This window comes from Arvicola amphibius, chromosome 6 (assembly GCF_903992535.2).
Source record: "Arvicola amphibius chromosome 6, mArvAmp1.2, whole genome shotgun sequence".
Classification (NCBI taxonomy): Eukaryota; Metazoa; Chordata; class Mammalia; order Rodentia; family Cricetidae; genus Arvicola; species Arvicola amphibius.
In genome coordinates this window covers 89,964,487-89,991,098 of record NC_052052.2, presented here as the reverse complement: position 1 = coordinate 89,991,098, position 26,612 = coordinate 89,964,487, and the positions used below count along the sequence as shown (strand labels likewise).

General features: G+C 39.1%; 1 protein-coding gene across 4 annotated transcripts in view; it reads left to right on the top strand.

The window, feature by feature from the left end:
* Acbd5 (acyl-CoA binding domain containing 5) overlaps window positions 1-26,612 on the top strand; it is a 33,274-nt gene that overhangs the window by 4,135 nt on the left and 2,527 nt on the right. For 3 of the 4 annotated variants that reach the window (XM_038333355.2, XM_038333354.2, XM_038333352.2), the window contains 10 exons: window positions 3,313-3,433; window positions 5,900-5,972; window positions 8,209-8,323; window positions 11,230-11,364; window positions 13,634-13,831; window positions 14,581-14,687; window positions 18,514-18,739; window positions 23,179-23,378; window positions 23,671-23,715; window positions 24,235-24,344. In XM_038333355.2, coding sequence (XP_038189283.1) covers window positions 3,313-3,433; window positions 5,900-5,972; window positions 8,209-8,323; window positions 11,230-11,364; window positions 13,634-13,831; window positions 14,581-14,687; window positions 18,514-18,739; window positions 23,179-23,378; window positions 23,671-23,715; window positions 24,235-24,344 — 1,330 coding nt within the window. The remainder of the gene's footprint in view (window positions 1-3,312; window positions 3,434-5,899; window positions 5,973-8,208; window positions 8,324-11,229; window positions 11,365-13,633; window positions 13,832-14,580; window positions 14,688-18,513; window positions 18,740-23,178; window positions 23,379-23,670; window positions 23,716-24,234; window positions 24,345-26,612) is intronic. The other variant, XM_038333353.2, reaches the window with a different exon arrangement.

Here is a 26,612-nt window from a genome sequence, read left to right as displayed (position 1 = left end):
GTTTATATCTCTTATAATATGTACTTTTTACTTCAGCTAATAAACTTGTACATTTTGTTAGCTTACTGAAGAATGAGATAGTTGTTTAATTAAAATTTTTTATTACATTTATTTTGTGTGTGTTTGTGTGTTAGTGTACACGTGTGGAGGTCAGAGGACAACTTATGGGAGTTAATTTTCTCTTTCCATGGTATCTTGGTTACAGGTGCCTTAGATATTCTCAGCTGTCTCACCACCCTGCCCCTTTACTGGTTTTGAAATTTTAAATTTACATTTGAGTTATTAACTCATTTTAACTGTGGTTTTTCTATTTTTATTCTTTGCTATATCAAGAATAACTACCTTGTTGAAATATCGTGCTAAGAAATACTCCTAAATGTTCATATATTATGTATACATATATAGGTATTATATAGGTATTCTGATTTCAGAATTGATTATATACTCTTGGCCAAGCCTGAACTACTAGTTTTCAATTTGTATATGTTGTAATTTCTAGTTTAAAAAATTCTATTAGCTTTTGATTACTTCAGGCAATACTTGATATATATAATCTGTTATCTTTAAACTACCTTTATAATTATTGTTTTTATAACTATTTTCATTTTTAAAAGTAATGAGCAGTATGATGGAGAGATGGCTCAGCAGTTAAGAGCCTTGTTGCTCTTCCTGAGTTTAGTTCCCAGCAAGCACATCAGGAGGTTCACAAATTCCTGGCATGTGAGTCTAGCTTCAGGGGATCTTCCTGCAGAAACCTACACTCACTTTCAGATACTCACACAGACACACACACATAAAAACCAAAACAAACACTGAGATTTATTTTTTTCTGTCAAATACTTTTTTATTCAAAAGGTTTTTTTTATTTTACATACCAATCACAGTTCCCCCTCCCTCCCCTCCTCCCATTCCCCTACCTATTCTCCCACCTCCTCCCCACCCAATTCTGCATCCACTCCTCAGAAAGGATATGGCCTCCCATGGGGAGTCAACAAAGTCTAGCAGGATGAAGCACCTCCCCGCTGTATCAGAGGCTGAGCAAGGTATCCCTCTATAGGAAATGGGCTCCAACAAGCTAGTTCATACTCTAGGGATAAATCCTGGTCCCACTGCCAGCGGACCCCCAGACTGTCCAAGTCACAGAACTGTCACCCACATTCAGAGGGCCTAGTTCGGTCCTATGCAGGTTCCCCAGCTATCAGTCCAGAGACAGCACTGAGTTTCTTTTAACAGGAAAAGGGAAAATGAAATAATAATCTGTATACCTACCTATTATCCAGCAACATCCCCTTTTAACATTTTCATGCATATTGTGTTGTACTCCTTGGTAGGAGATAAATTGTTCCTCTGTAGACTGGGCTGGCCTGGAATTTACTATGTAACCCCTGGTTATCCTATCCTGGCCTTTGCCTGTAATCTTTTTGCCTCTCCTTCCCAAGGTATTCTCACTTGGTATACTGTACTATTCACACACACACACACACACACACACACACACACACACACACACACCCCGTACCTCATTTAGGTCTGTATCTGTTTTTTTTTCTTTAATGTGTTTTACTGTTCTGAATGCTTGTATGCCTCTGTTTACCTGCCTGGTGCCCATGGAGGCTAGAACAGGGTATCAGAGTTACAGATGGTTGTGAGTTGCCATATGGGTGTTGGGAATAGAACAAAGGGTCTTTGTAAGAGCAGCCAGTACTCTTAGCTGCTGAGCCATCTCTCCAGCTCCTGTTTATGGTCTTTTTCTTTTGTGAGTCAGGGTTTCTCTATGTAATAGCCTTGGTTGTCCTGGAACTTGATTTGTAGACCAGGCTGGCATCGAACTCACATAGATCCACCTGCTTCTGCCTCCTGAGTATTGGGATAAAAAGTATGAACCACCACTGCATGGCTGTTTATGGCCTTTTACTTATTTATTTATTTATTTATTTTGGTTTTTCGAGACAGGGTTTTTCAGTGTAGCTTTAGAGCCTGTCTTGGCACTAGCTCTTGTAGATCAGGCTGGCCTTGAACTCACAGAGATCTTCCTGCCTCTGCCTCCAAGTGCTGGGATTAAAGGTGTGCACCACCGCCGCCTGGTTCTTTATGGCCTTTTAAAGATGTTTTCTCCATTTTCCCATTTAATAACAGCTCATGAAACTTCTTATGCCAATATTAATATTTCTCTGCTATACAGATTTTAACATTTATATGTATGGCTTTTACTGAATATTGTAACTTATAAGTACTGTAGTACTTATAATTTGAGGGTTTTAAATATAAAAATGTTAAAATGTTTGAAACATAAAAACAAATAGATTAAAATGAATAGTAACTCATTATGCAAAGTATAATTTTAATAGCCAAAGTAAGCATGTGACTTTTGAAGATAAGAATGGGATGAACAGTGGAGTTACATAGTAAATTCCAGGCCAGCCCAGTCTACAGGAAAACTGAGCAGCATAAGTGAAAAACTTGCATGTTTACCTTGGTTACTAAAATTTTACCAGTAAATATTAACTTGTTGACCAGATTTTAAGTTTCCACTAGATAAAGGACTTTGGGAGAGCCAGTTAGTGTGAACTTTGGTTAATAATAATAATATATAACATTTTTCATTTCTACCTCTAATTTTGGACACATTTTTTTTGAAAACAGTTCTTCATATATTTCTTTTTAGTGTAATATTTGCTGGTTATTTCAGTTGCATTTATAAAATAGTTGATAATTTATGTATTGAACTGATACTGTTCTTAAAAGTTTGCCAGGCAGTGGTGGTGCACACCTTTAATTTCAGCACTTGGGAGGCAGAGGCACGTGGATTTCTGTGAGTTCGAGGCCAGCCTGGTCTACGGAGTGAGTTCCAGGACAGGCTCCAAAGCTACAGAGAAACCCTGTCTCGAAACACCAAAAAACCAACAAAACAAAACAACAACAAAAAAACCCCAACCAAAAAAAAAAACAAAAAAACAAAACAAAACAAAAAACAAAACTTTAAGAACTTTCTGAAATCAAAGGAAAATGACTAATACCTGCTGTTTTTCAGGTTGAAATAAATTATCTGAATTATAAAGAGATGTAGTCCAAGTGTGGTGGCTCCTGCCCTTAACACTCAGGAGTCTGGTTCAGAAAGATTTTGGAGTTTGAAGCCAGCTCAGCCTACATAGCAGTTCCAGACAAGCCTGAGCTACAGTGTTAAGACTCTATCTGAATAAATCAAACCAAACAAGAGAACCAATTCTAGTGTGGTATGGCTAAGCTAATACACAGCTTTATGTTGTGAGTTACAGTCCCAAGTGATCTGTATTTAATGTTTGTTTCCCATAGGATCATTTCAGCCAACAAATGAAATGATGCTCAAGTTCTATAGCTTCTACAAACAGGCAACTGAAGGACCCTGTAAACTTTCAAGGCCTGGATTCTGGGATCCTATTGGAAGATATAAATGGTAATTTCACTTATAGAGTTAAGAAAGAATTTTCATTTATATCAATTAATTATACATCTATTACTTAGGTATTTTGTGAATAAAAGCCTACTAGGTATTTGCTCACAATTTTATTCTTTAAATGTCCTTAATACACTTTTGCATAATTAGGAACATCTTGGGGAAGATAGGAAAACAGCGTTGTTGTGGGTAGGTACTCTGTAGATGGGAAATGTTTGCATGGATTCTTCCTTTCCTTTTGTGGCGGTTCCTCCTTCCAGCCTTAGATCAATCCCACATAGGAAATGAACACATTTGCTGTTGGTAGTACAATTCAGTAATTCTAACAGTCTGAGATAGAGGCAGGAGGATCAGGAATTCAAGGCCATTTTGGGGTATATAGTGAGTGTGAGGCCAGCCTGTGCTATATGAGACCGCTTCTCAAAAAAAGCAAAAACAAGCTTCCTTATCTCTTTGACCTGCCAAAGAACATAGTGGCTTTTGCTTGTCAAGTGAGCTGTTTGCTTTGAGACTGAGGTAATGTGTAACTTGGCTTGACTCAGTGACTGCTACTTACCTTTGGTTCAAGATGACTTCTGACCCACTGTACTTGAGTTGAATATTGGCATCTAATGTTCTAGTTAAAAGAATCATGAGATATTTAGATGCTCTACCATTTTCTGCATTGACTATCATGAACATCTTGGTATGTTTACTACTGCAGATTTACAAAGGTTAATTTTAGATTATACTTTATCAATATAGCGTGGTAATTAGTGCATCATGTTTTTCAAATAATTAAGTTTTTGAGTTCATAGATGGAAATTATTTTTCCCCGTAGAATTGACCTGTGGCAGAGTTAACTGCTAAAAACAATGTATAAAGAGGAGGATTTGTGTTATTTTTTGAGACAGTCTCATTCTAAAACTCCTATGTGGCCTTGAACTTTTGTTCTGTCTCTGCCTTCCCAGTGTTGAGGTTACAGGCAAGATTACAATACCTACTTTATTCAATGCTAGGGATTGAACCCAGGGCCTTGTGCCTGCTAGACAAATACTTTTACTAACTGAACTACATCCTCAGTCCTATTTCATCTTTATTTTTAGTATATAGATTAGTTATACATTTAAATTAAATAGGAAAATTTTAACCAAAATGTCTATTTCTGTACAACATGGCTTTCACAGTTCCTATGACATGAAAACTTCTAAGGCTGGAGAGATGGCTCAGTGGTTAAAAGCACTTGGTACTTTTGCAGAGGCCTTGGGTTTGCTTTGAGACTAAGGTAGCACCCACACTGGGTGTTTTACAACTGCCTGTGGCGCCATTTCCAGGGGATCTGATGCCTCTTCTGGTTTGTCAGAGCAGTTGTCTGCAAATGGCACGCATACATATACTCAGGCTCACATACATATACACAAAAAGTAAAAAATAAACTAGATCTTTGGGGCTGGAGACATGGCTCAGTGGTTAAGTGTACTTTTTGCAGAGGACCTAGGTTTAGTTTCCAGCACCCATGTGGTGGCTCACAACTGCCTGTAACTCCTGCTCCAGGGAATCTGACAACCTCTCTGCTTCTGTTAGTTCCTGCACACAATGGTACACATAAACTCCTGCAAACATACACTCATGCAAATCTACTTTTCTTTTTTTGTTCTTTTGTTTTTTGAGGTAGGGTTTCTTTGTGTAGTAGTCCTGGCTGTCCTGGAGCTCACTTTGTAGAATTTGAAATCTGCTTGCCTCTGCTTCCCAAGTGCTGGGATTAAAGGTGTGTGCCACCACCACCTGGCACAAATAAATTTTTAAAAAAATCTTTAAAACTTTGTAAAGGGTTCTTAGGAAATATTTAAGAATAATGTATAATCTTATGTGGTCTACATTTATGTGAATGTGCCGAATGCTTAATGTTTAAAATTTCTTATTTTATATTTTTAAGAATTATTATAAAAGGTTATAAAAGTCCATTTGTATGCAATATACTTTGAGCACATTCCTCCCATACGTGACTACCCTTCCTTTCTCTTTTCTGTTCTTTCTTTTTAATTAATTAATTAATTTTATTTTATGTGCATTGGTGTTTTGCCATGGATGTCACGTTCCCTGCAACTAGAATTACAGTTGTGTGCTGCTACATGGGTGCTAGGAATTGAACCTGTATCCTCTGGAAGAGCCGTCAGTGCTCTTAACTACTGAGCCATCTCTGCAGCCCCTCCCCCTTCTTCCGTTAGTTTCCTGGTTCCTCCATCTCACTTAGCTCTCATGTCATCAGTGCAGACATGATTCTGTGTGTGAAGTGTAAGATCAATGAACGGGAGAAAACATGATGTTTGTCTTTCTGAGATCGATTCAGTTCATTTCATATGATTTTCTCTAGTTGTATCCTGCAGTTAGCATAACTTTATTATTTAATGGGTTCAGGCATGAGCTAGCATGCCTAGCTCAAAAATCAAGTATCTTTTGTTTTTACTTTTCTATTTTCATTTCTAGGGATGCTTGGAGTTCACTGGGTGATATGACTAAAGAAGAAGCCATGATTGCATATGTTGAAGAAATGAAAAAGGTGGGGGAAATAATTCATAGTACAGAATAAAAGAATTTTTTTTTTTTTTTTTTTTTTTTTTTTTTTGAGACAGGGTTTCTCTGTAGCTTTGGAGCCTGTCCTGGAACTAGCTCTTGTGGACCAGGCTGGTCTCGAACTCAGAAATCTGCCTGCCTCTGCCTCCCAAGTGCTGGGATTAAAGATGTGCACCACTGCCCAGCTAGAATAAAAGTATTCCAAACATCTTGAATTTACTTTTTTTGTGTGATGATAGTTGGGGTTGAATCCTTGCCAATCAACTACTCTATTATTGAGCTGTATGTCCAGTATCTCTAGTTGTTTTTGAGACAAAGCCTTAAGCAGCCTCAGAGTTGTCTGTGCAGAGATGGCCTGGCTCCTTTGCCTCTACTTCCTGAATACTGGAATTATGGACAAGCTCCTCGCAGCCCAGTTTTATGTGGTGTTGCATGCAAGCCAAGTATATTAACTGACTACATGCCCAGCCCTGCCTAATGATCTTAAAGAAACTGCTTTTGAACATAAAGTCTGTAATAAGGGAGCTAGTCTCCCTCCCCCCTAGAGGATTTTTAATAATTTTTATTTGGAAAATTCAGAATATTTTGCTGTTTCTTTTTCATATTGTCTGTACTACTCATTGTGTGCCCTTCGTTACATTTTCACAACTTTCTTTAGTGGACTTTAGAACAGAGGGTAAAGTTCATTTTTTTTTTTTTTTTTTTTTTTTTGAGCTGTTATCTGTATCAGTAGCACAAAAACAAAAGAACGGTTCAAAAGCAGAGAGAATTAAAAGCCAGTGTGGTTTGATAATTCTTTTTTTTTTAAAGTTACACTTAGGGCTGGGCGGTGGTGTCGCACGCCTTTAATCCCTGCACTTGGGAGGCAGAGGCACACAGATTTCTGTGAGTTTGAGGCCAGCCTGGTCTACAAGAGCTAGTTTCAGGACAGACTCCAAAGCTACAGAGAAACCCTAAAAACTAAAACTCAAAAAAAAAAAAAAAGTTACATTTAGTTCATCAAAGTGATCAAGTTAAAAAAAAAGTTACACTTAGTTATTTTGTGTGTGTCATAGTGCATGTGTGATACTCAGAGCAGCTTGTAGGACTTGGTTCTCTCCTACTGTGGGGTCCAAGGATTAACCTCAGGTTGTGTGGTTGGCAGCAAGTGTCTTTACTCACTGAGCCATCTTGCTGACCCCTTTCTTACCTCAAATAGTATATAACTTTCAGGATATGTTTCTATAATTGAATATAAAATTGAACTGACATTATCCATTTTTTCCTATCCAGTTTTCTTAAGTAATGGCTAAAGCCAGTTTATAGTAAGAAAGGGAGCAGGGAGTGCTGACTAGTTCTTATAGTTCCAGCACCTGGTCTGTGAGCAGGAGTTAAGCCAGCTTGGGCTACAGTAAGACCCAATCTCAGCAGGGCATGGGCAAGCACATCTTTAATTCCAACCCTTTGGAGGCTGTGGCCGGAGGCTCTCTCAATTCAAGATCAGCCTGATTTATATAGGGAGTTCCAAGGACAGCCAGGGATACACAGTGAGATCCTGCTCCCCCCAAACAAAAACAAAACACCCAAACCCCCAAACAAACAAATGAATGATTCTAAATTGTCTCACAGTCTTGAAGGTATCAAAGAGTTTATCAACGTTTTATTTTTATGTTCTCTTAGAAACTTCCTTGCTATCAAATGGCAGATATTATTTCATTCTAGTTCTGTTTTCTGTTTTTTATAAACCCCAGATTTTAATGTACAACTTAAAATTATTATATAGATAATCTTTTCACCTGAAGTATGTGTAAAATCGTCTTCAAATGAAAATTTTTTTTAGATAAAAAAGGTTATTTTAATTTATGTGTATGTGCCTGAGAATATGTGGACCACATAGATATAGGAGCCCTCAGAAGTCAAAAGTGGAGCTACAGGTGGCTTTTAGCCACCATGTAGGTGCTGGGAACCTAACCTGGATCATCTTTAGGAATGTCAAGTTTTCTGTAACTAACATCTTAGTCACCAGCTCCAAGTTACTTTTAGATCATTAGTATATACGTCTTTAGTATGATTGAAAAAAATTAGTTAATGTTCATTATATAACTAATGTAGTCCCTTTGGGAAGTCTGCTAATGAACTTCAAATCTGCAAATGATTGACAAACTGGGAATAGTAGATTTTGTACAACTACAGACCAAGTTAATAGTCGGTGATTTTACAGTATTTCTTTCTCTTAATTACAGATTCTTGAAACTATGCCCATGACCGAGAAAGTTGAAGAATTGCTGCATGTTATCGGTCCATTTTACGAAATTGTAGAAGACAAAAAAAGTGGCAAGAGTTCTGACTTGACCTCAGGTTGGACAGTCTTAAGTTTCTTTTCAAGACATGGTCTTGTGTACAAGGTCGGGCCAGGCTGGCCTCGAACTCCTCATCTTCCTTCCTCATTCGCCCATATTCTGGGATTACGGGCATGTGTAATCCTGCTCAGCTCTGGTTTACCTTTTTTTTCTTACCTCAGCAGCTGATACAATATGCATGCACTAATACCTATGTGTCTAATTTTCTCTTTTACTTTCACATGCCAGTCCGACTGGAGAAACTCTCCAAATATTTAGAAGGTAGGAATAATGAAATCCATGTAAAGCCCTTTGCTTAAAATTTATAGGGCAATGGTTAAGAGCACTTCCTGCTCTTCCAGAGGACCTGGTCATGCCAGGTAGCACCGTGTCAGGTAGCTCACAACTGATTTTTAGAACTACAGAACAAAAACTATGGCGAGGTCATGATTCTCTAATAGACATAGACTTGAGTTTTAGTCTTTCATTTGGTTTGGTTAGGTGGACTTAAATAGGAATGTAGGCCTCACCATAGCACAACGCCTGCTCTATGCACTACGGTATGGGCAAGGGGTTGGAGATTGAAACACATACACAGAGACAGGTAAGGCCAAGGATGCCCTGAATGCCCTTTACTGTGTTCCAGGGCAGCTTATATAGGGTCTCCTTCCATGTTGTGGTAACTCTCAGGTGCAAGCCCACCAAAAACTCCCCTGCCATCAGGAACTCCTGAGGGTCTCGTGCTCAGAGCAGCTACAAAAGAAGTTGTTTGCTCAGAGTAGCTGCAGGCATAGGAAACAAGTTGTTTACTCCGGCAGGCGGAGGTCACAGGAAATTCAGGGTCTGGGGGTCCACAGTCCCCAGCACCTCACTGTTAAAGTGTATGGGTATTTTGGGATTTCATGTAATTGGATCTTTTTCTTTTTAATGATTGTTAAAGTGAGATTCTGTGTGTATGCATGCACACACACATATGCCATGCATGCGTGTGTACACACCCCAGTGTGATTGTGGAAGTCAGCGAGTAGTTTGCAGGAATTGACTTTCTTTCCATCCTGTGGTTCCTGAGAATTGCGTTGACCGCAGATCAGGCTTGTGTTGGGTATCTCTGCCCAATGAGACATATTGCTGGTACCAAAGTATATTTTTGTAAGAGAAAGAAAAAATGTTTATGGTATAAGATCACTTCTTTTTTCTGCTTTTTTTTTGTTTTGTTTTTATTGTTTTGTTTGATTTTTTGACAGGGTTCAGTATGTAGACTATGCTAATCTGAACTCAGGATTCCTCTTGCCTCAGCCTCCTGAGTGCTGGGGTTACAGCTACCACACCTAGCCTTTTCTACCCTCTTCAGTGTTTATTCACTGTTGTTTCTCAAAGTGTGGTCCAGAACCCAGCAGCATTGGTAAAGCATGACACCCTTACGAATATGGACAATCTTAGATCACTCTACTAATTCCGGATCTGTATCCTAATTAGATCTCAGTTGATTGGTAAGCATATTGCAGTTTGTGTCTTCTCTTAGGGTAAACTTTGACCAATACTATTTGCTTCTTTAAGTGATGAAATTGATGTTTTAAAAAAGTTTATATCAAAATTTTTAATAAAAAAAATGAGAAAAAAAAGTTTATATCACTGGCAGTGGTGGCACACGCCTTTAATCCCAGCACTCCAGAGGCAGAGGCCAGTGGATCTCTTGAGTTCTAAATCATCCTGGTCTACAGAATGAATTCTAAGACAGCCAGGGCTACACAGAGAAACCCTGTCTTGAAACTTCTTCACAAAAAGTCAGTCAGTCTGTCTGCCTGCTCGCCTGCCTGCCAGCCTGTTCGCCTGCCTATCTATTTATCTGTCTGATGGTCTGTCTGTCTGTCTGTCTATCATCCACATTATAAATATGTAAAAATTAGGCTTTATACCTCAAGCCCTAAAGATAATACAAAAAATTTAAAGATGTAAATAGTGCCTTATTCTGTAGCACAAATGCTGAGACTGAATAATGCAGTGCTTATCATGGCTTCTGTGCCAGGGTGATGATACAGATTCATGTCGCATTCTGTATCTGGTAGGAAGAAGTTAGGCGGGCATGGTGGTGTATGCCTATAATCTCAGCTCGTTGGAAACAGGCAGGAAGCTTGTTGCAGGTTTGAGTTCATTCTGATCTACATAGTGAGTTCTAAGCCAGCCAGGGCTGTAGTGTGAGGATTTATCTCAACAGACAATTAAAATGGAGTACAATTATATTATCAGGGATACCAGGGAGACTGTTGTTAGGAATAAAATATCATATTGATGCTTTTGGCAGGCTAGCAAATTGTTTTTCATTTACTAAGTATGAAGGTCATTTATGTTCAACTTTATTTTTTTGATTGATATTAACTTCAAATTTAGTTCTCACTTGGCTTCAGAAAGGATAGGTAAGACAGCATTATCATTTTTGTTGTAAACTGGTAATTGAAGTAATTTGTATAGCTATAAATATGTAGAGTAAAAGAATAACATTACATTTATATATTTATTTGTTTGTATGTTTTTCAAGACCGGTCTTCTCTGTATCTCTGGCTGTTCTGGAACTCTGTAGACCAGGCTGGCCTCAAACTCGCAGAGATCCGCCTGCCTCTGCCTCTGAGTGCTGGGATTAAATGTGTGCGCTGCCATCACCCAGCTTATATTTTTAATATATATATTTATTTATGTGTATGAGTATTTTGCCTGTGTGTCTGTAAGTGGAGCTAAAGTCTAGACAGTTGTAAGCCAGCACCTAGTGCTAAAACTGCACCTAGGCCCCTCGGAAGAGCAGCGGTGCTCTTAACCTCTGGCTCATCTCTCCTGCCTCCACTTTTAGTATTGTAATTTAAAAAATGGTTTTGGTTAGTGAATTTTGTTTTGCAAATTCCAACATTAAGAATTTTTCATTTCATGATTTAGATCTTGGTAATGTTCTGATCTCTTCAAATGCCAAAGCTGTGAATGGTAAACCTGAGAGCAGTGATAGTGGAGCTGAGTCTGAGGAAGAAGAGGCCCGAGAAGAGTTAAAGGGAGCAGAGCAGAGCGACAGCGACGGTGAGTCCGGAGCACCCGCTTAGCGCAGTTAGTAATCCTGTCCCAGCTAGGATGAGGGACATGACATTGGGGGTTTCTGTATGTTATTAATGCATGTGATGGCATTTGGAGTATTTTCAGTGAATCAAAATGCTCTCCTATGGAATATACAGGCAGGCAGCCTTATTAATTAATGAAATAAGGGCTAGAGGAATGGCTCAGTGGTTAAGAGCACTAGCTGCTCTTCCAGAGGACCCAGGTTCAATTCCCAGCACCCACATGGCAGCTCACAACTGTCTGTAATTCCAGTTCCAGTGAATCTGGCACCTTTATACCACATGCACATAAAATAAAGTTAAATATTTTTAAAAAAATAATGAAATAGGTGCTAATTGAGGGTGGACAAGAGTAGGCTATTCTCCGAAAGCATAAAATGATGTATTGTGTAATTTAAAAAGGGTATTTACTTTTATTATGCGTATGGGTATTTTGTCTGCATGTATGTCTGTGCACAATGTGCATGCTGTGCCCTCAGAGGTCAGAGAAGGCATCAGATTTTTGGAACTAGAATTATAGATAGTTGTAAGATGCCATGTGGGTATAGAGAATAGAATCTAGATCCTGGATCAGCCAGTGCTCTTAACTGCTGAGCTATCTCTCCATCTCTGTATTATATAATTTTTTAATGTTAATTTTTGGGAAACAATGCTTCACTTATCCCTGACTGGCCTTGCATATGCTCTGTAGCTGAAGATGACCTGAACTTCTCATGCTCCTGCTGGGTCATAGGTGACTGCTACCATGCTCAGTTTATGCATTGTCATGAAGGCCAGGGCTTCCTAGTGTTATGCTAGTACTCTACCAACTGATCTATATACCTATCCCATGTATATATTATTTTAAGGTGTTATTTTTAGCATGGATATATGCATATACACTTTTTTTAGCATTTTATCAAAATTAAATGGACTATAGAGAATAGAATACAGGCATAAACTTCACTTCCTGAGGATTGAATCTAAGGCCTGGTATATGTAGGCAAACATTCTACCCTTGAGCTATGCACTCAGCTCTTAGTATTTTGAGATTGAATTTCACTATGTAGCTCAGGGAGACCTCAAATTTAACAATCCTGATTCTTTCTCTTGGGTGTTGGGATCACCTCAGGTGTAAATTTTGATGGTGGAATATTGGAATCATGGGGTACCACATTCTGTGTTAGCACTGGGAAGGAAAGAGATAGTTACTGAAACTGCACAGCTTAGCTTTATTTATTGATTATGTATATAGTGTTCTATCTGCCTGTATGCCTGCACGCCAGAAGAGGGCGCCAGATCTCATTACAGATGGTTGTGAGCCACCATGTGGTTTCTGGGAATTGAACTCAGGACCTCTGGAAGAGCAGCCAGTGCTCTTGACTACTGAGCCATCTGTCTAGACCCCCACAATCTGTTCCCTATGGATCAGTTTAGCAGTCTGGTAATCTTCATTTCTTTGTTTCTAGAGCAATTTGTCTGAGATAATGTAAAAACATTAGGACATTATTCTAGGAACTGGATAGGTGGCTCAGCAGTTAGGAGCACCGACTGCTTTTTTTTTTAGAGGACCTGGGTTCAGTTCCCAGCATGCACAGGGTATAGATGCTCTGGAGCTGGAGCTGTAGGCAGTTGTGAACCTGACATGGGTGCTGGGGACAGAACTTGAGTCCTGGAAAACCAGGAAGTGCTCTTAACTGCTGGGCCATCTCTGCAGCCCAAGATGATGATGATAATGATGCCTTTTAAAGGCTTTTTATAAGAGTCATGGAGAATGGGAGCTTTTTCTTTTTTTCGGGGGGGGGGGGGGAGTGGTTTCAAGACAAGGTTTCTTTATAGCTTTGGAGCCTGTCCTGGAACTTGCTCTGTAGACCAGGCTGGCCTTGAACTCACAGAGATCTGCCTGCCTCTGCTGGTTTTAAAGGCATGCCCCACCACCTTGTGGAGAGAATGCGAGCATTTTGAAAATTTAACATGAATTTTGGGTGAGCTTTGGCATGTAATAATAGGACCCCTTTTGAGGAGCCACCCATTTCTCCCATCCAAAAAGGAAGCCCTTCAAAAAGGATTGTGGTAATTTGGGAATTGACTACAGATTCTAGAACATCTATGTATCCCTGGCCTGGTACTCTCGACTCTCTATCTAGACCTCAGATTCACAGAGAGTGTTAGAGTGCTAGGATTAAAGACTGAGTCACCATGCCTGGTTACTAGGTACTTTATGCATCTCATCTTTTTTTTTTTTTTCATACAAGATAAGAAAATGATGAAGAAATCACCAGATAAGAATTTGGAAACCATTGTTACCAATGGCTATAAGGATAGCTTTGTTCAGGATACACACAATGATCTTCATACCAATTCTTCCCCAAATGTCAGAAACAATGAAGAAGCAAAGCCTGTAGATCAGAGCTTGGAGCAAACTGGAAACACTGTTGTCTATGTCCACCAAGGTATTGTTCTCAGATATTCCTTTGCCTAACCCTTTTCTTATACCTAAAATCTCTTCTAACAAATCTAGGGTGTTGAGAACTAGTTTAGACTTACAATCTACTGTTTAGAAATGTCTTCTTAGGTTGTTAACGCTACTATAAGGGTTTGTTACTTTGAAACAGAGAATTAGAGCCAGAATGCTTTCTTTTATTTGGTTCTTTTTTATTTGTTCATAGTGTATAGTTGTGTGTGTACCATGTTAAGTCTTTGGAGGGTGTGTGGAGGGTAGAGAATAACTCGATAGAGTTGGCTCTGATTTTCCATCATTGGAGTTTTGAACTCAGTCAGGTATGGCAGTAAGCTCCCCTTTTCCCAGCCATGGTGTGTTTTATCAGGACCCACCTGTGTAGACCTGGTGGCCTAGAACTGCTGGTGGTTCTCCTGCCTTTACTTCCTAAGTCTAGCTATACACACACACACACACACACACACACACACACACACACACACACACGTACACGTACACAGTATATATATTTATCATGACCTGGAGCCAGGTATGGTGGAATACCTGTAATCTCAGCACTTTAGAAGCTGAGGCAGGAACACTGGATTTGAGGCTAACCTAACCTGTGATGACTTGGTAAGACAGACTTCTTGGGCCAGAATGAGTATAATAGAGGACTGATGAGTTGTGAAAAATAGAATGAAATATGTTTTTATTGTCTTAGAGTATAAATATACTGTCTGGACATTTGTTTATATTTAGATACAAATGATGATCACAGTGAGGATGCTTCAGGAATTCATCATTTGACAAGTGACTCAGATAGTGAAGTATACTGTGATTCTATGGAGCAATTTGGACAAGAAGAGGTAAAGATGACATTTTACAACTGACAAATTTTCAAAATGGTATATCCAGTATGCAGAATACAATACATACAATCATGCCATAATGAAAGCCATTACTTTGTTTGCTAAGAAAACTAACAAAAGCAAAAGCAAAAAAAACCCCCAAAATCCCAAACAAACCAACAAAATATCCCCAAAATACCATTGCATAACCTCTGTTAGTAGCTAATACACTTGTTCATTAGTTTGGGATGAACCCGCTGTGGGGAAAAGTGCTTGCTGTGCACTGCTGCAGACTTCAGGTCCTCAGAGCCTGTGTAAGCCAGAGGACATGGTAATCTAGTGCCCCTTTGTGTAAGCTAGAGGACAGTGTAATTTAGTGCCCTGTTAGTGGTGGGAGCTGCTGACAGGAGAGCCAGCTAGGCTGCTGTATGTAGTGATGGATGTCAGATGACCCAGGTTCGGGTGGGAAGCCAGGGCAGACATTTGAGGTGGTCGATGTTTAAATACCACATGTATGCTGTGACACTCACTGCTGAAATAACAGCCATGAACACACACGTGTTTAAACATTTATAGTTGTGTGTGTGTAAATTAAAGTACATAATGATTATAGTAAATTATAAAGTGTATGATAATAATAGCTGAGGCTGGCTTTGTGGGTAAGATCACTTGTTCCACAAGTCTGAGAGGAAGGAGAAGGACTTGAGTTTGAAATCTCAGTGTCCCTATCAGAAGCCATGTGTGGAGGACAGCATGGTGACACACACCTTTAATCCTAGCACTCAAGAAACAGGCAGGATGATTTCTGTGAGTTCAGTTCAGCCATGGTTATACTGTTAAGAACCTGTTTCAAAGACAAAAGAAGCTGTGTGACTCTGTGCCTACTCCTCAGTATTGTGTGGAACAGAAGAGAGGAGGATTCCTAGGGTTTTCTGTTGTCAGCCGTGGTTCAAGGGAATAAGATGGAGAGTGACAGCGATAGAGGGGGCTGCTGGTTACCTTGCTCTCTGCATGTTCACGCCTGGGAGCAGTGTCTGCACCGACACATGGCCATCGCCAACACACATGCTTTCACACACAAACACCAAAAGAGAAAAAATACACACAGAATTAAATTTAATATAATACTACAATAGTAGAATTAGAATACAAATTATTTTATAAAGATACTGTATTAGAATGCCAATATAGATAGTAGACAGCTATTACAGTAATACAGCATTCCATTTAAGTTATGCGTATTTTATAAATAATGTGTCATAGATAGAATGGAGGTGCAGAGGGTAAGCTGTTTATGCTGCTGTCCTTGCTAAAACATTGATTAGCGAAGAAAACTGAATAATCTTCAGCATAAATTAGTTCTTCATATTGACTACATTCCAGTCAGTTGAAACCTTTAGTTCAAGGGCTGGAGAGCTGGTTCAGCAGTTAAGAGTGTGTACTCTTTCTTTTTTTTTTTCTTCTTCTGAGACAGGGTTTCTCTGTATAACAGTCCTAGCTGTCCTGGAACTAGCTCTTATAGACCAGGCTAGCCTTGAACTCACAGAGATTCTCCTGCCTCTGCCTCCCCAATGCTGGGATTAAAGGTGTGCACCACTACCCTCTTAAGAGTGCTCTTGCGAGGACCCAAGTTTGAGTCTTAGCACCACATCAAGACAGGTCACAACTGCCTGTTAATCCTACTCCCGGGGATCTGATGCCCTCTTCTTACCCACAAGGGCATTGTTCTCATTTACAAAAACCTCCACACAAACCCACATACAAGATGCACACATATCTACATAGTTAAAAATAAAAATAAAGCCTTTAAACTGGGCAGTGGTTCTGTATGCTTTTAATCCTAGCACTCGGGAGGCAGAGGCAGGTGGATCTCTGTGAGTTCAAGGCCAACTGATCTACAGAGGTAGTGCCAGGACAGACTCCAAAGTTACAGAGAAACCCTATATTGAAAAACCAAAAAAAAAAAAAACCAAAAAAAAAAAAAAAAACAAAAAAAAAAACAAAACAAAAAAAACCTACTTAAAATAATCTTCAGATTTCAGTCAAGATTCAGTATTGGAAGAACAAATTAAACATAGGTCTGTAATTATGTGTGGTGACCTACAGTATTTGGGAGTACAGGCAATAATTATATCCCCGAGTTTATTGGAAAGTTCCAGGCCAGCTAAGGGTACATAGTAAGATGCAGTTCCCTCAGGGAAAGAAAGAAACAAACAAAAAACCCAAAAAAACTCAACAAAGGAACAAAAAGTTGGTTATTAGCACCGTTTTTTCTTTTTCTCTTTAAGGCAAAATTGTACTAAATAGCCCTGGCTGGCTTATAAGTTTATGTGTACACAAGGCTGGTGTTGATGGAGATCGGCCTGCCTGTCTTCCCCTAGTGCCTCCCTTGTGCACTGTTGGACAGTCCATTTCAGTCACCTTTTCTTGGTGATCCAGGAATTTAGTATTCTTCAGTAGTACAGCCTTGGCTACTGCTTCTTTGGTTTCAGGCAGTACTGAAGGTTAATAACTATCAAAGTAATAAATTCAGTGTTTTCTTTCTTCTGAATTGTAACTGCCATACTCTTTGCCTAGTGTGATGGCTATTTTTATGTTAATTTGACACAAGCTAGAGTCATTTGGGTAAGGGGACCCTCAGTTGAGACAGTGTTCCTATCAAAATAGCCTGTGAGGTATTTTCTTCATTACAATTCATGTACATGGGCCCAGATTACTGTGGACAGATCCAACACTTGGCCCATGGTCTTTGATGATATTTTATATATATATAAACAGGCTTAGCAAGCTGTGAATAACAAGCCAGTAAGCAGCACTTCTTAATGAGTTCCTTCCTCTAGGTCCCTGTCCTGAGTTCCCTCAGCAATGATTTACATGCATATGGTGAAATAAACCCTTTCATTCCCAAGTTGCTTTTGGTCATGGTGTTTTTAGCACACCAGAGAAACCCTAACTGAGACATCTATGGCTTCAGTTTTTACTTACGTGTATCTGAACCATTATTTTTCTTTTGTTATCCTACAACCTTATCTCCTGTATTTATTTTAGTATGTCACCAAACTGTCTAGTCATTTGAGCTTTTCTTTCTCTTGCTCTCCGTGCTCAGTTTTTTAAGACCAGTATTATTCTGTTGTAAGGTCCCAAACATCTTCCATCCCAACTACATTGATGGTTCGTTGTCATTATGAAACCTTTGATATGACTTATATTCATTTGTTCTTTTTTGACTTTGTTTTGAATCAGGGGCTGACTGTAACTTTGGCTGGTTCCAGAGCTCACTATGTAGAACAGGCTGTCCTGTAATGCACAGAGATCTGCCTGCCTCTGCTTCTGAGTGCTGGGATTAAAGGCGTGTGCCACCATGCTTGGCCCATACTCATTTGTCCTCAGTTGAACTTCCATCATCATTTTTTGATCGACTTCTGTAGTATCTGCCACATACTGTTTTTCATAAATCTTATTAGACAATCCTGCAGTAATCTCTTAGGACTCCCTTACTAAGGCTATGAGCCAGGATCCTTTCTCCTTATAGTTGCCTTAGTTAAGTATAGTGACTAAGGTGAGCGTTCTTTATGTCTTGGGTGACTGACTGACTCCTGGGAACCTTTACTTTCTGTTCATGCCTATCTCAGTTATTTCTTGTATATGGGAAACTGAGTTCAAGTTGAAGAATATTTTAAAGAAAGGAATATTTCCAGCAGGAACATGAGAGAACCCTTTTAGAAAACAGTATTTTTATTACCATGAAAACTTTTGCTATATCAGTTATATTTATAACTTGTAACTATTGTTTTAAATTTGTAAGTCTTTAGACAGCTTTATGTCAAACAATGGACACTTTCAGTATTACTTAGGTGGTGATCCCAGTCAGCACTTGGAACGTTCTGGTTTTTGTGAAGATGCTCAACTCTCTCCTGGAAATGGCAGCATTGGGAAAATACAGATGGTAGCAGTTGAGGGGAAAGGTGAAGTCAAGCGTGGAGGAGAAGATGGCAGAAGCAGTGGAGCACCACACCGAGAGAAGAGAGGGGGAGAAAGCGAGGACTTCTCTAACGTTCGAAGAGGGAGAGGTGTGTACTCCTCCCTCTTCATGTGATTTCACATACTGATTCATGTGATTTCTGAGACAGTCTCATTATCTAGATCTGGCTGGCCTGGAACTTGTCATGATCCTTCTACCTCTGACTGCCAAGCGTTGGTGTGGTAGTGCCCAACTTAATTTTTTTAATCTTTTGTGCAGTGTTTTCTAAAATAACATTTGTGTGTGTGTGTGTGTGTGTATGTACACTCTACATGTACTGGCATGTATGTGAAAATCAGAGGACACCCAGTGTGTGTGTGTGTGTGTGTATGTGTGTGTGTGTGTGTGTATGTGTGTGTGTGTGTGTGTGTGTACACTCTACATGTACTGGCATGTATGTGAAAATCAGAGGACACCCAGGTCTGGCAACACATGTCTTCACTTGCTGAGCCACCTTGGCAGCCCATGATGCAGAATGTCTAAGGACCCACGTTTATGCCCTCTGAACCATCACTGCTCTGACTCTGGTGCCACTTTGAGTCCCAGTGTAAGGCCGTCTAAATTATTTATCTTTTCCTTACTTGACTTGAAGGAGATCATTTAAAGCCGACAAATCAATAAGAGCTAAGGAACAATGAACACTAAAAATACCGGCAGTAGTGATGTGGGCTGGTGAGATGGTCAGCACGTAAGTGTGCTTGCTGCCAAACCTGAGAACTTGGGTTTGATCTCTGGGTGGAAGGAGATATAACTGATTTTCACTGGTTGTCCTCTGACCTCTAGTGTGCGCCTTGGCATGAGCATGCCCTCCACCCGGACACAAAATAAAAAAAAAATAAATGTAACAATAATAAAAAATAGTGATGTGATTAGGGACTAGACTAGATATGAGTATGGAAAAAGTAAATATATTTGTTATAATTATTTCTTGTAAGAAATAAAGATACCATGAAAAGAATGAGAGAATGAATATAGGACAGAGAGCCAGTTGGTGATGGTGCAGGCCTTTATTCCCTCCTCTCCGGAGTCAGAGTTTGACTCTGAGTTTGAGGCCAGCCTGGTCTACAGAGTAAGTTCTCTATCTTGACAAACAAACAAAATTAATGTAGAACAAGAAGTGTAGCTGAGTCATAGCTGTGTTCAGTCCCCACCATTGAATGAGAAAAGAAAGGGAAAAGGATTGAGAACCATTTGGACAGAGTATGGATATTTTCAATTTTCAATAGGGTTATGTCCCAATACAACCCTTATAAATTGTGAATATTGTAAGATGAATATGCATATAGCCTAACTGCCTTAATTATACTTGGAACACTTGCATTGGCTTGCTCTTAGACAAAATCATCTAACACAAAGCCCATTAAAAAAATCTACTATACTTCAGGGGCTGGAGAGATGGAGAGATGGAGAGATGGTATTTAAGAGTATTTGTTGCTCTTGTAAAGGACCTGGGTTCAGTTCCCAGCATCCATATCAGAGGGCTCACAACTGCCTGTAACTTTCGTTCTAGGAATTGAGTACCCTCTCTGTCTCTTTGGGCACGTGCTTGCATGTGGTGCACAGACATAAACATTTTCTTTCTTTCTCACTCTCTCACACACAGATAAATCTTAAAAAAAATAATGTACTTCAGGTGAAAAACTCAATTGTTATATAGGTATACTTTTGTATCATTTAATGTTGAAAATTTGTAGGTAGAATCTTTGCATTTAATAGAAACATTAGTACATTGAATGCATAAAAATAGAAAGGAAAACCAATAAGGGATTGGATTGGATTTCCTAGTACTCAGTTCATTGAATTTACATAGGTCTTGCTCTTTCCTTGTATTATAAATACAACTGCATCTAGAGCACAAATTAACTCAAATTTCACACTTGATCTCCTTCTTATACCTCTGGCCAAGAGGATTGGAAAGGCAAGAAGGAAAAAACTCTTGACTTCTGTTATGAAGGAAGATCTGTAACACTCCATTTCTGTAAGAATACACAGTAATAAAAATTGTTAGCTGTGCTGGGTATGTAGTTAAAGGTTGAGTACTTGTCTCATACATGTGAGGACATAGACTCAAGCCCCAGCAACACACACACATACACACACACACACACACATACACACGGGGTAGGGAAGGGAGAGAACAATCACAAGAAAAACAATAAAAAATCTCTTGTTAGCCTTCTGAAAAATAAGTTGGCAATACTAAGAACCTTTACAAATTTGCTATCTTTTGATCCAATAATTATTATTATTGGAATCTGTACTAAAGGAGGTGTGATGGTTAATATTGGTTGTTAACTTGGAAGGATTTTGAGTCACCTAGGAGACAAGCCTCTGGGTGTGAGAGATGTCTAGATGGGGTTAGTTTGGTAGGAAGACTTTCCTGAACTGGGGTTCTAGATTAAATACAAAGGAGGAATTGAGCTGAGCACCGGTGTTCATTGTGCTGTTTCCTACTTGAGACCAATGTGATCAGTAGCCGCAGGCTCCTGTTGCCATACCATTCCTGCCATGATGGAATCCAAAACCAAACCTTCCTTTCTGAGGTTGCTTTGCTCAGGCACTTTGTTGCAGCAACCAGGAAAGTTACCAACATAGGAGACAACAAAAATTTAGAGATGGATTGATATACAAAGACATTCATTGCAACATTATTTGCATTAGCAAAAATTTGGTTTTGAAGCCTGAGAGATGGTAAAATCACTTGCTACAACATACACTTGATGACCTGAATTCAGTTCCTTAGAACCCACAGAGAAAACTGATTCCTGAACGTTGTCTTATGACTTTCACACATGTACCATGGCATGCACACATCCATACATATCTTTCAATCATACACGAACACAGGAATAATAAAAATAATTGTGGGCTTTTTCTTTTTGAGACAGGGTTTTCTTATAGAACCCCCCTATCTGGAACTTTCTGTTTTGACCAGACTGGCCTTGAACTCACAGGGATCATCTGCCTACATTTGCCTCCTAAATGCTGGAATTAAAGGAGTGTACTACCATGCCCAGCCTTGAAGTAATTGTTTTTTGTCATATATTTGAGACAGAGTCTCATTTATCCTAGGCTAGCCTTGAACTCTTTCTGTAGCCCAAGCTGACTATGAACTTCTGGTTCTCCTGCATCTACTTCCCAAGTGCTAGGATTACAAGCATGTGCCACTATGCCTGGTTTTTATATTAGCAAAAATTCATAATCACTTTAGTCAGATGTATAGAATGGTTGGTTAGTTAATTCATGGTTAATATTAAGGGATTTATGAAACCATGTAAGTGTTCTTGGAATAAAAGTCAGTGATGGAGATAAATGTTTGTAATGTGATTTAAAAATAGTACATATTATGAGGTTAAGCCAGTTTTTAAATCTGTGCATATAAAAAGGAATAAATGGCAATATAGAAAAATCTTAGTGCTTAGATATTTAATAAGTTTAAGAAGTATGCAGTTTACAATTAGAAAACCCTTTTATGAGCTTAAAAGGTTTTTAATTTTTAAACCAAGACATTTTTTGTTATTTAATGTAAATTTTAATAGTTTAAAACAAGTTACGTTTTTAGAAGCAGTTTTAATTACCTTTACAGTAAAGAGGGTTTAAATTTTTTTTAAAGATTTATTATATATAGTGTTCTGCCTGCATATGTGCCTGCAGGCCAGAAGAGGGCGCCAGATCTCATTACAGATGGTTGTGAGCCACCATGTGGTTGCTGGGAATTGAACTCAGGACCTCTGGAAGAGCAGCCAGTACTCTTAACCACTGAGCCATCTTTCCAGTCCCTGGTTTAAATTTTTATAAAGAGATTTATTTTATGTGTATGAGTGTTTTGTTTGCATGTCTGTATGTGCCCCATGGTGATGCCTTGTGCCTGTAGAATTTTGAAGGTAGTGTCGGATCCCTTGGAGTGGAGTTACCATGCAGGTGCTGGGAACCAAACCCAGGTCCTGTACGAGAGCAACAAGATATATATATATATATATATATATATAGATAGATAGATAGATAGATAGATAGAGATATAGATAGATAGATGGATCAGCTGAGCTGTCTCGCTAGCCCCAGTGGAGTTTTTAAACATGTACTCTGATCATGAATCTTCCTTATGAATTGTGTAAACATTGGCATACACTAATAATAATGTACACTAATATAGAATAGATTTCCATTAATGGTTTTTTGTTTGTTTGTTTTTCGAGATAGGGTTTCTTTGTAACTTTGGAACCTGTTCTGAAACATACTCTGTAGACCAGGCTGGCCTCAAACTCATAGAGATCCACCTGTCTCCCAAGTACTGGGATTGAAGGTGTGAAGGTGTGCACCCCCCTCCCCCCTGGCTCCTAATGGTTTATTCTGTGTGCTTCCTGGTTGCTTTTACTTTTCTTTGTTTATTTATGTATCATGGAATTATGAAGGAAAATGAACAGTACACTATTTCTATTTAAAAAAGAACCCTTTATTGATAGGTAACTTACTTCATTCTCTTAATAGGGCATAGAATTCCACATTTGAGTGAAGGAACCCAGGGTCGGCAAGTAGGAAGTGGAGGTGATGGAGAACGCTGGGGCTCAGACCGAGGGTCCAGAGGCAGCCTCAATGAGCAGATTGCTCTTGTACTCATTAGATTACAAGAGGACATGCAGAGTGTCCTTCAGAGACTCCACAAACTGGAAACACTAACTGCTTCGCAGGTAAGCCACTAGTCTGTTGTCTTCTGTTAAGTGGTGTAGAATCTGTGTTGATGATATCTGCATAAATACCAGGTGTGGGGGGTGATGACATGGGTGGCTCATTCCTGTAATCCCAGTAATAGGAAGGTGAGGGCAAGAAGGATCAGAAGTTCAAGTTCAACTACATTGGGAGTTGTAGGGCCATCTTAGGCTAGGGCTAGGGACCCTTTCTCAAAATAGAAATGAAAAACCCCCCAAATTACACACTGTTTTTCATTCTGTCAAAGTTGTTACTTTTCATTTGTATTTAAAGGCGAAATTATCATTGCAGACAAGTAATCAGCCCTCCTTTTCACAGGTAAGAATTTTAAATAAATTATAATACATTTACAGTTTTTGAGCTACTTAATATGAAATCTACCTTTCAGAGCTTTGAAGCTAAAAATGTATGTTAGGCTGTGTCCCCTTTGGTCTTTGGATACTCTTTTCCTTGAGAGTGCTTTACTTTATCCTGTAATAAACTTATTTCCAACAATAAAAAAGTTGGCTATGTTTATTTATGTCTTAGAAGTCTGCTTACTGAGCATAGACTATTCTGTCAGAGGAGAGATTGTTATTAGTTTTGATTTTTATGAATTATGTATTAAGAAAGCTGGTCTGTGGTGTCTCATGCCTTTAAACCCAGCACTTGGGAGGCAGAGGCGGGAGGATCTCCGTGAGTTCGAGGCCAGCCTGGCCGACAGAGTGAGTTCCAAGACAGTCAGGGCTGTTTAACAGAGAAAACCTGCCTTGAAAAACAAAACAACGAAACAAATGTCTTCAAGTTTCTCCATGCAGTATTTAAGAGATAAATGACAAACTTATTTTGTTTTCACAGAAACCATCTTGGTGGCCCTTTGAGATGTCTCCTGGTGCATTAACTTTTGCTATTATATGGCCTTTTATTGCCCAGTGGTTGGTGCATTTATATTATCAAAGAAGGAGAAGGTAATGCTATAGTTCTATAATTGAAATGGTTCATGGACTCTTATAACTTGTAGTAGATACAAGGAGATAGGTCTGCTTTATAGATGCATTGTCATTCTGAATATCCTGGGACTAAAGCTACCTTGGCAAATGTTTCTGTGGATTTCTGTGTACTTGTAAACAGAATATGTGATGGATTTGTAGACCTTTAATTTATGTAACATGACAGTGACTATATGCTTTGTAAGTTTTATGTCTAATGAAACATGATGCTCTTAAAGACCATTCATTTCTAAACAGCGTTAATAGAATTTCAGAAGCAGCAGCCACTGTCTTGGTGGCACTTGCCCCTTCAAAACTGTGTATAAGTATGCTCTGTGCAGATACAGACCTTAGTTCAAATTACTTCCACCATAGTTACAAATTTTAGGTGCGTTTCAACTTCCTTTTATTTTTTATTATTTGTATTTTATTTGGGTATATGAGGTGTAGAACCCAGGGCCTCTTACTAGGCAAATAGTCTACCACTGTTCCAGCCCCCAAACTTCCGGTGGTTAGGGCTGTGCAGATAGCTTAGTTGCACAGCAAGCACGAGGCACCTGAGTTTGATTTTCAGAACTACCAAACAAAGCTGGGCATGGCTGTGCATGTGTGAAGGATCACTGCTAAGGAGGCTGGTCCAGGGTGATAAAAATGGTGGTTCTTGACCTTCCTAGTGCTGAGGCCTTTTCAATACAGTTCCTCCTGCTGTGGTGACCCTCAACTATAAAATTACTTTTATTGCTACTTTATAACTATACTTTTGTTGCTGTTATGAAACAATGTAAATATTTGTGTTTTCCAGTGGTCTTAGGCAACTCCCATGAAAGGGTCATTTGACCTTGTAAGGGATTTGGCCCACAGGTTGAGGACCATTGCTCTAAAACATGAATAGCTTCCACAGCAATGTTCTTAACCTGTCATAGCATTAGGAAAGTTGAGAATCACTACTCTGAGGACTGACACCTGATGCTGACTTATGGCTTCTCTGTGCATCTATCACATACACATGCACCACATACATGTGAACACGTACACGCATATATACACAAAATATATAAAATGAAGGTAGTTGAGAAATTTGGCATAGAATAATAATTATTTACTTACTTTTTAACTTAAGATTGAAACAGCTTATTCAGCTTATTACATCATGAAAGGTTAAAAAAACAAATGATATATCCAAGCATTATAATCTCAGCACTTGTGGGGTAGAAACAAGAGGAGCAGGAGTTCCAGGCTAGCCAGCTACATAGTGAAACTCTGTCTTACAAAAACAAAAAAAAAGGAAGAATATTTTTCTTTTTTGAGACAGGGTTTATTTGTGTTGTGTAGCCCTGGCTGTCCTGGAACTAAGTTTGTAGACCAGGTTAGCCTCGAACGCAGACATCCGCCTGCCTCTGCCTCTTGAGTGCTGGGACTAATGGGGTGGGCCACCACTGCCTGGTCTAGAAAAATTGTTTTAGCAGTTATAGAAAATTGGATGGGGTGGGGGGGGGGCTGGAGAGATGGCTCAGCAGTTAAGAGCACTGGATGCTCTTTCAGAGGACCGGGTTCAATTCCCAGCACCCACATGGCAGGTCACAACTGTCTGTAACTACAAGATCTGACACCCTCACATAGACATACATGTGGGCAAAAACGCCATTTAAAAAAATATAAGGAAAATTGGATTTTTTTTAAAAAATTTCTTTTTGCTCTTTGTTCTTTGAGCTTGTGTTTCAGACTTTGCGTAGGCTGGTTTGAGCTCAGGCCAGTGTCGAACTTGCAGTGGTATCCTGCCTCCCAAGTGCTGAGGTTATAGGTCTGTGCCATCACACCCCTTTGAAAAGTGAATTGCTTTTGTAAAATTACTTCAGGAATCCATTTACTTTAGTACTTCATTGCTGCCAGACATCTAGTAAAGGAGGCTCACTATTTCTTCTAAGTATCCCTTTTTTGTTGTTCAGAGATGGAGAAACAATAAAGTTTCTGCTTTATTGTTGAGTTTTTCACTATTAAGTGATCTTTCCAATTGCAAATTCTTCACTACAGCGTGTTTTAGTGAGATAGGTTTAAACATAGTTTGGTTATGTATGTGGCTGGTAGTACTGGTTTGGAGGTAGAACCAGGTAGATTAAATATATTAATTTTAATCTGGCAATTTTTCTAATTCTATTTGTTTGTTTATTTGGTTTTGCAAGACAGGGTTTCTCAGTGTTACAGTCCTAGCTATTCTGGAATTAGCTCTATAGACCAGGCTGGCCTTGA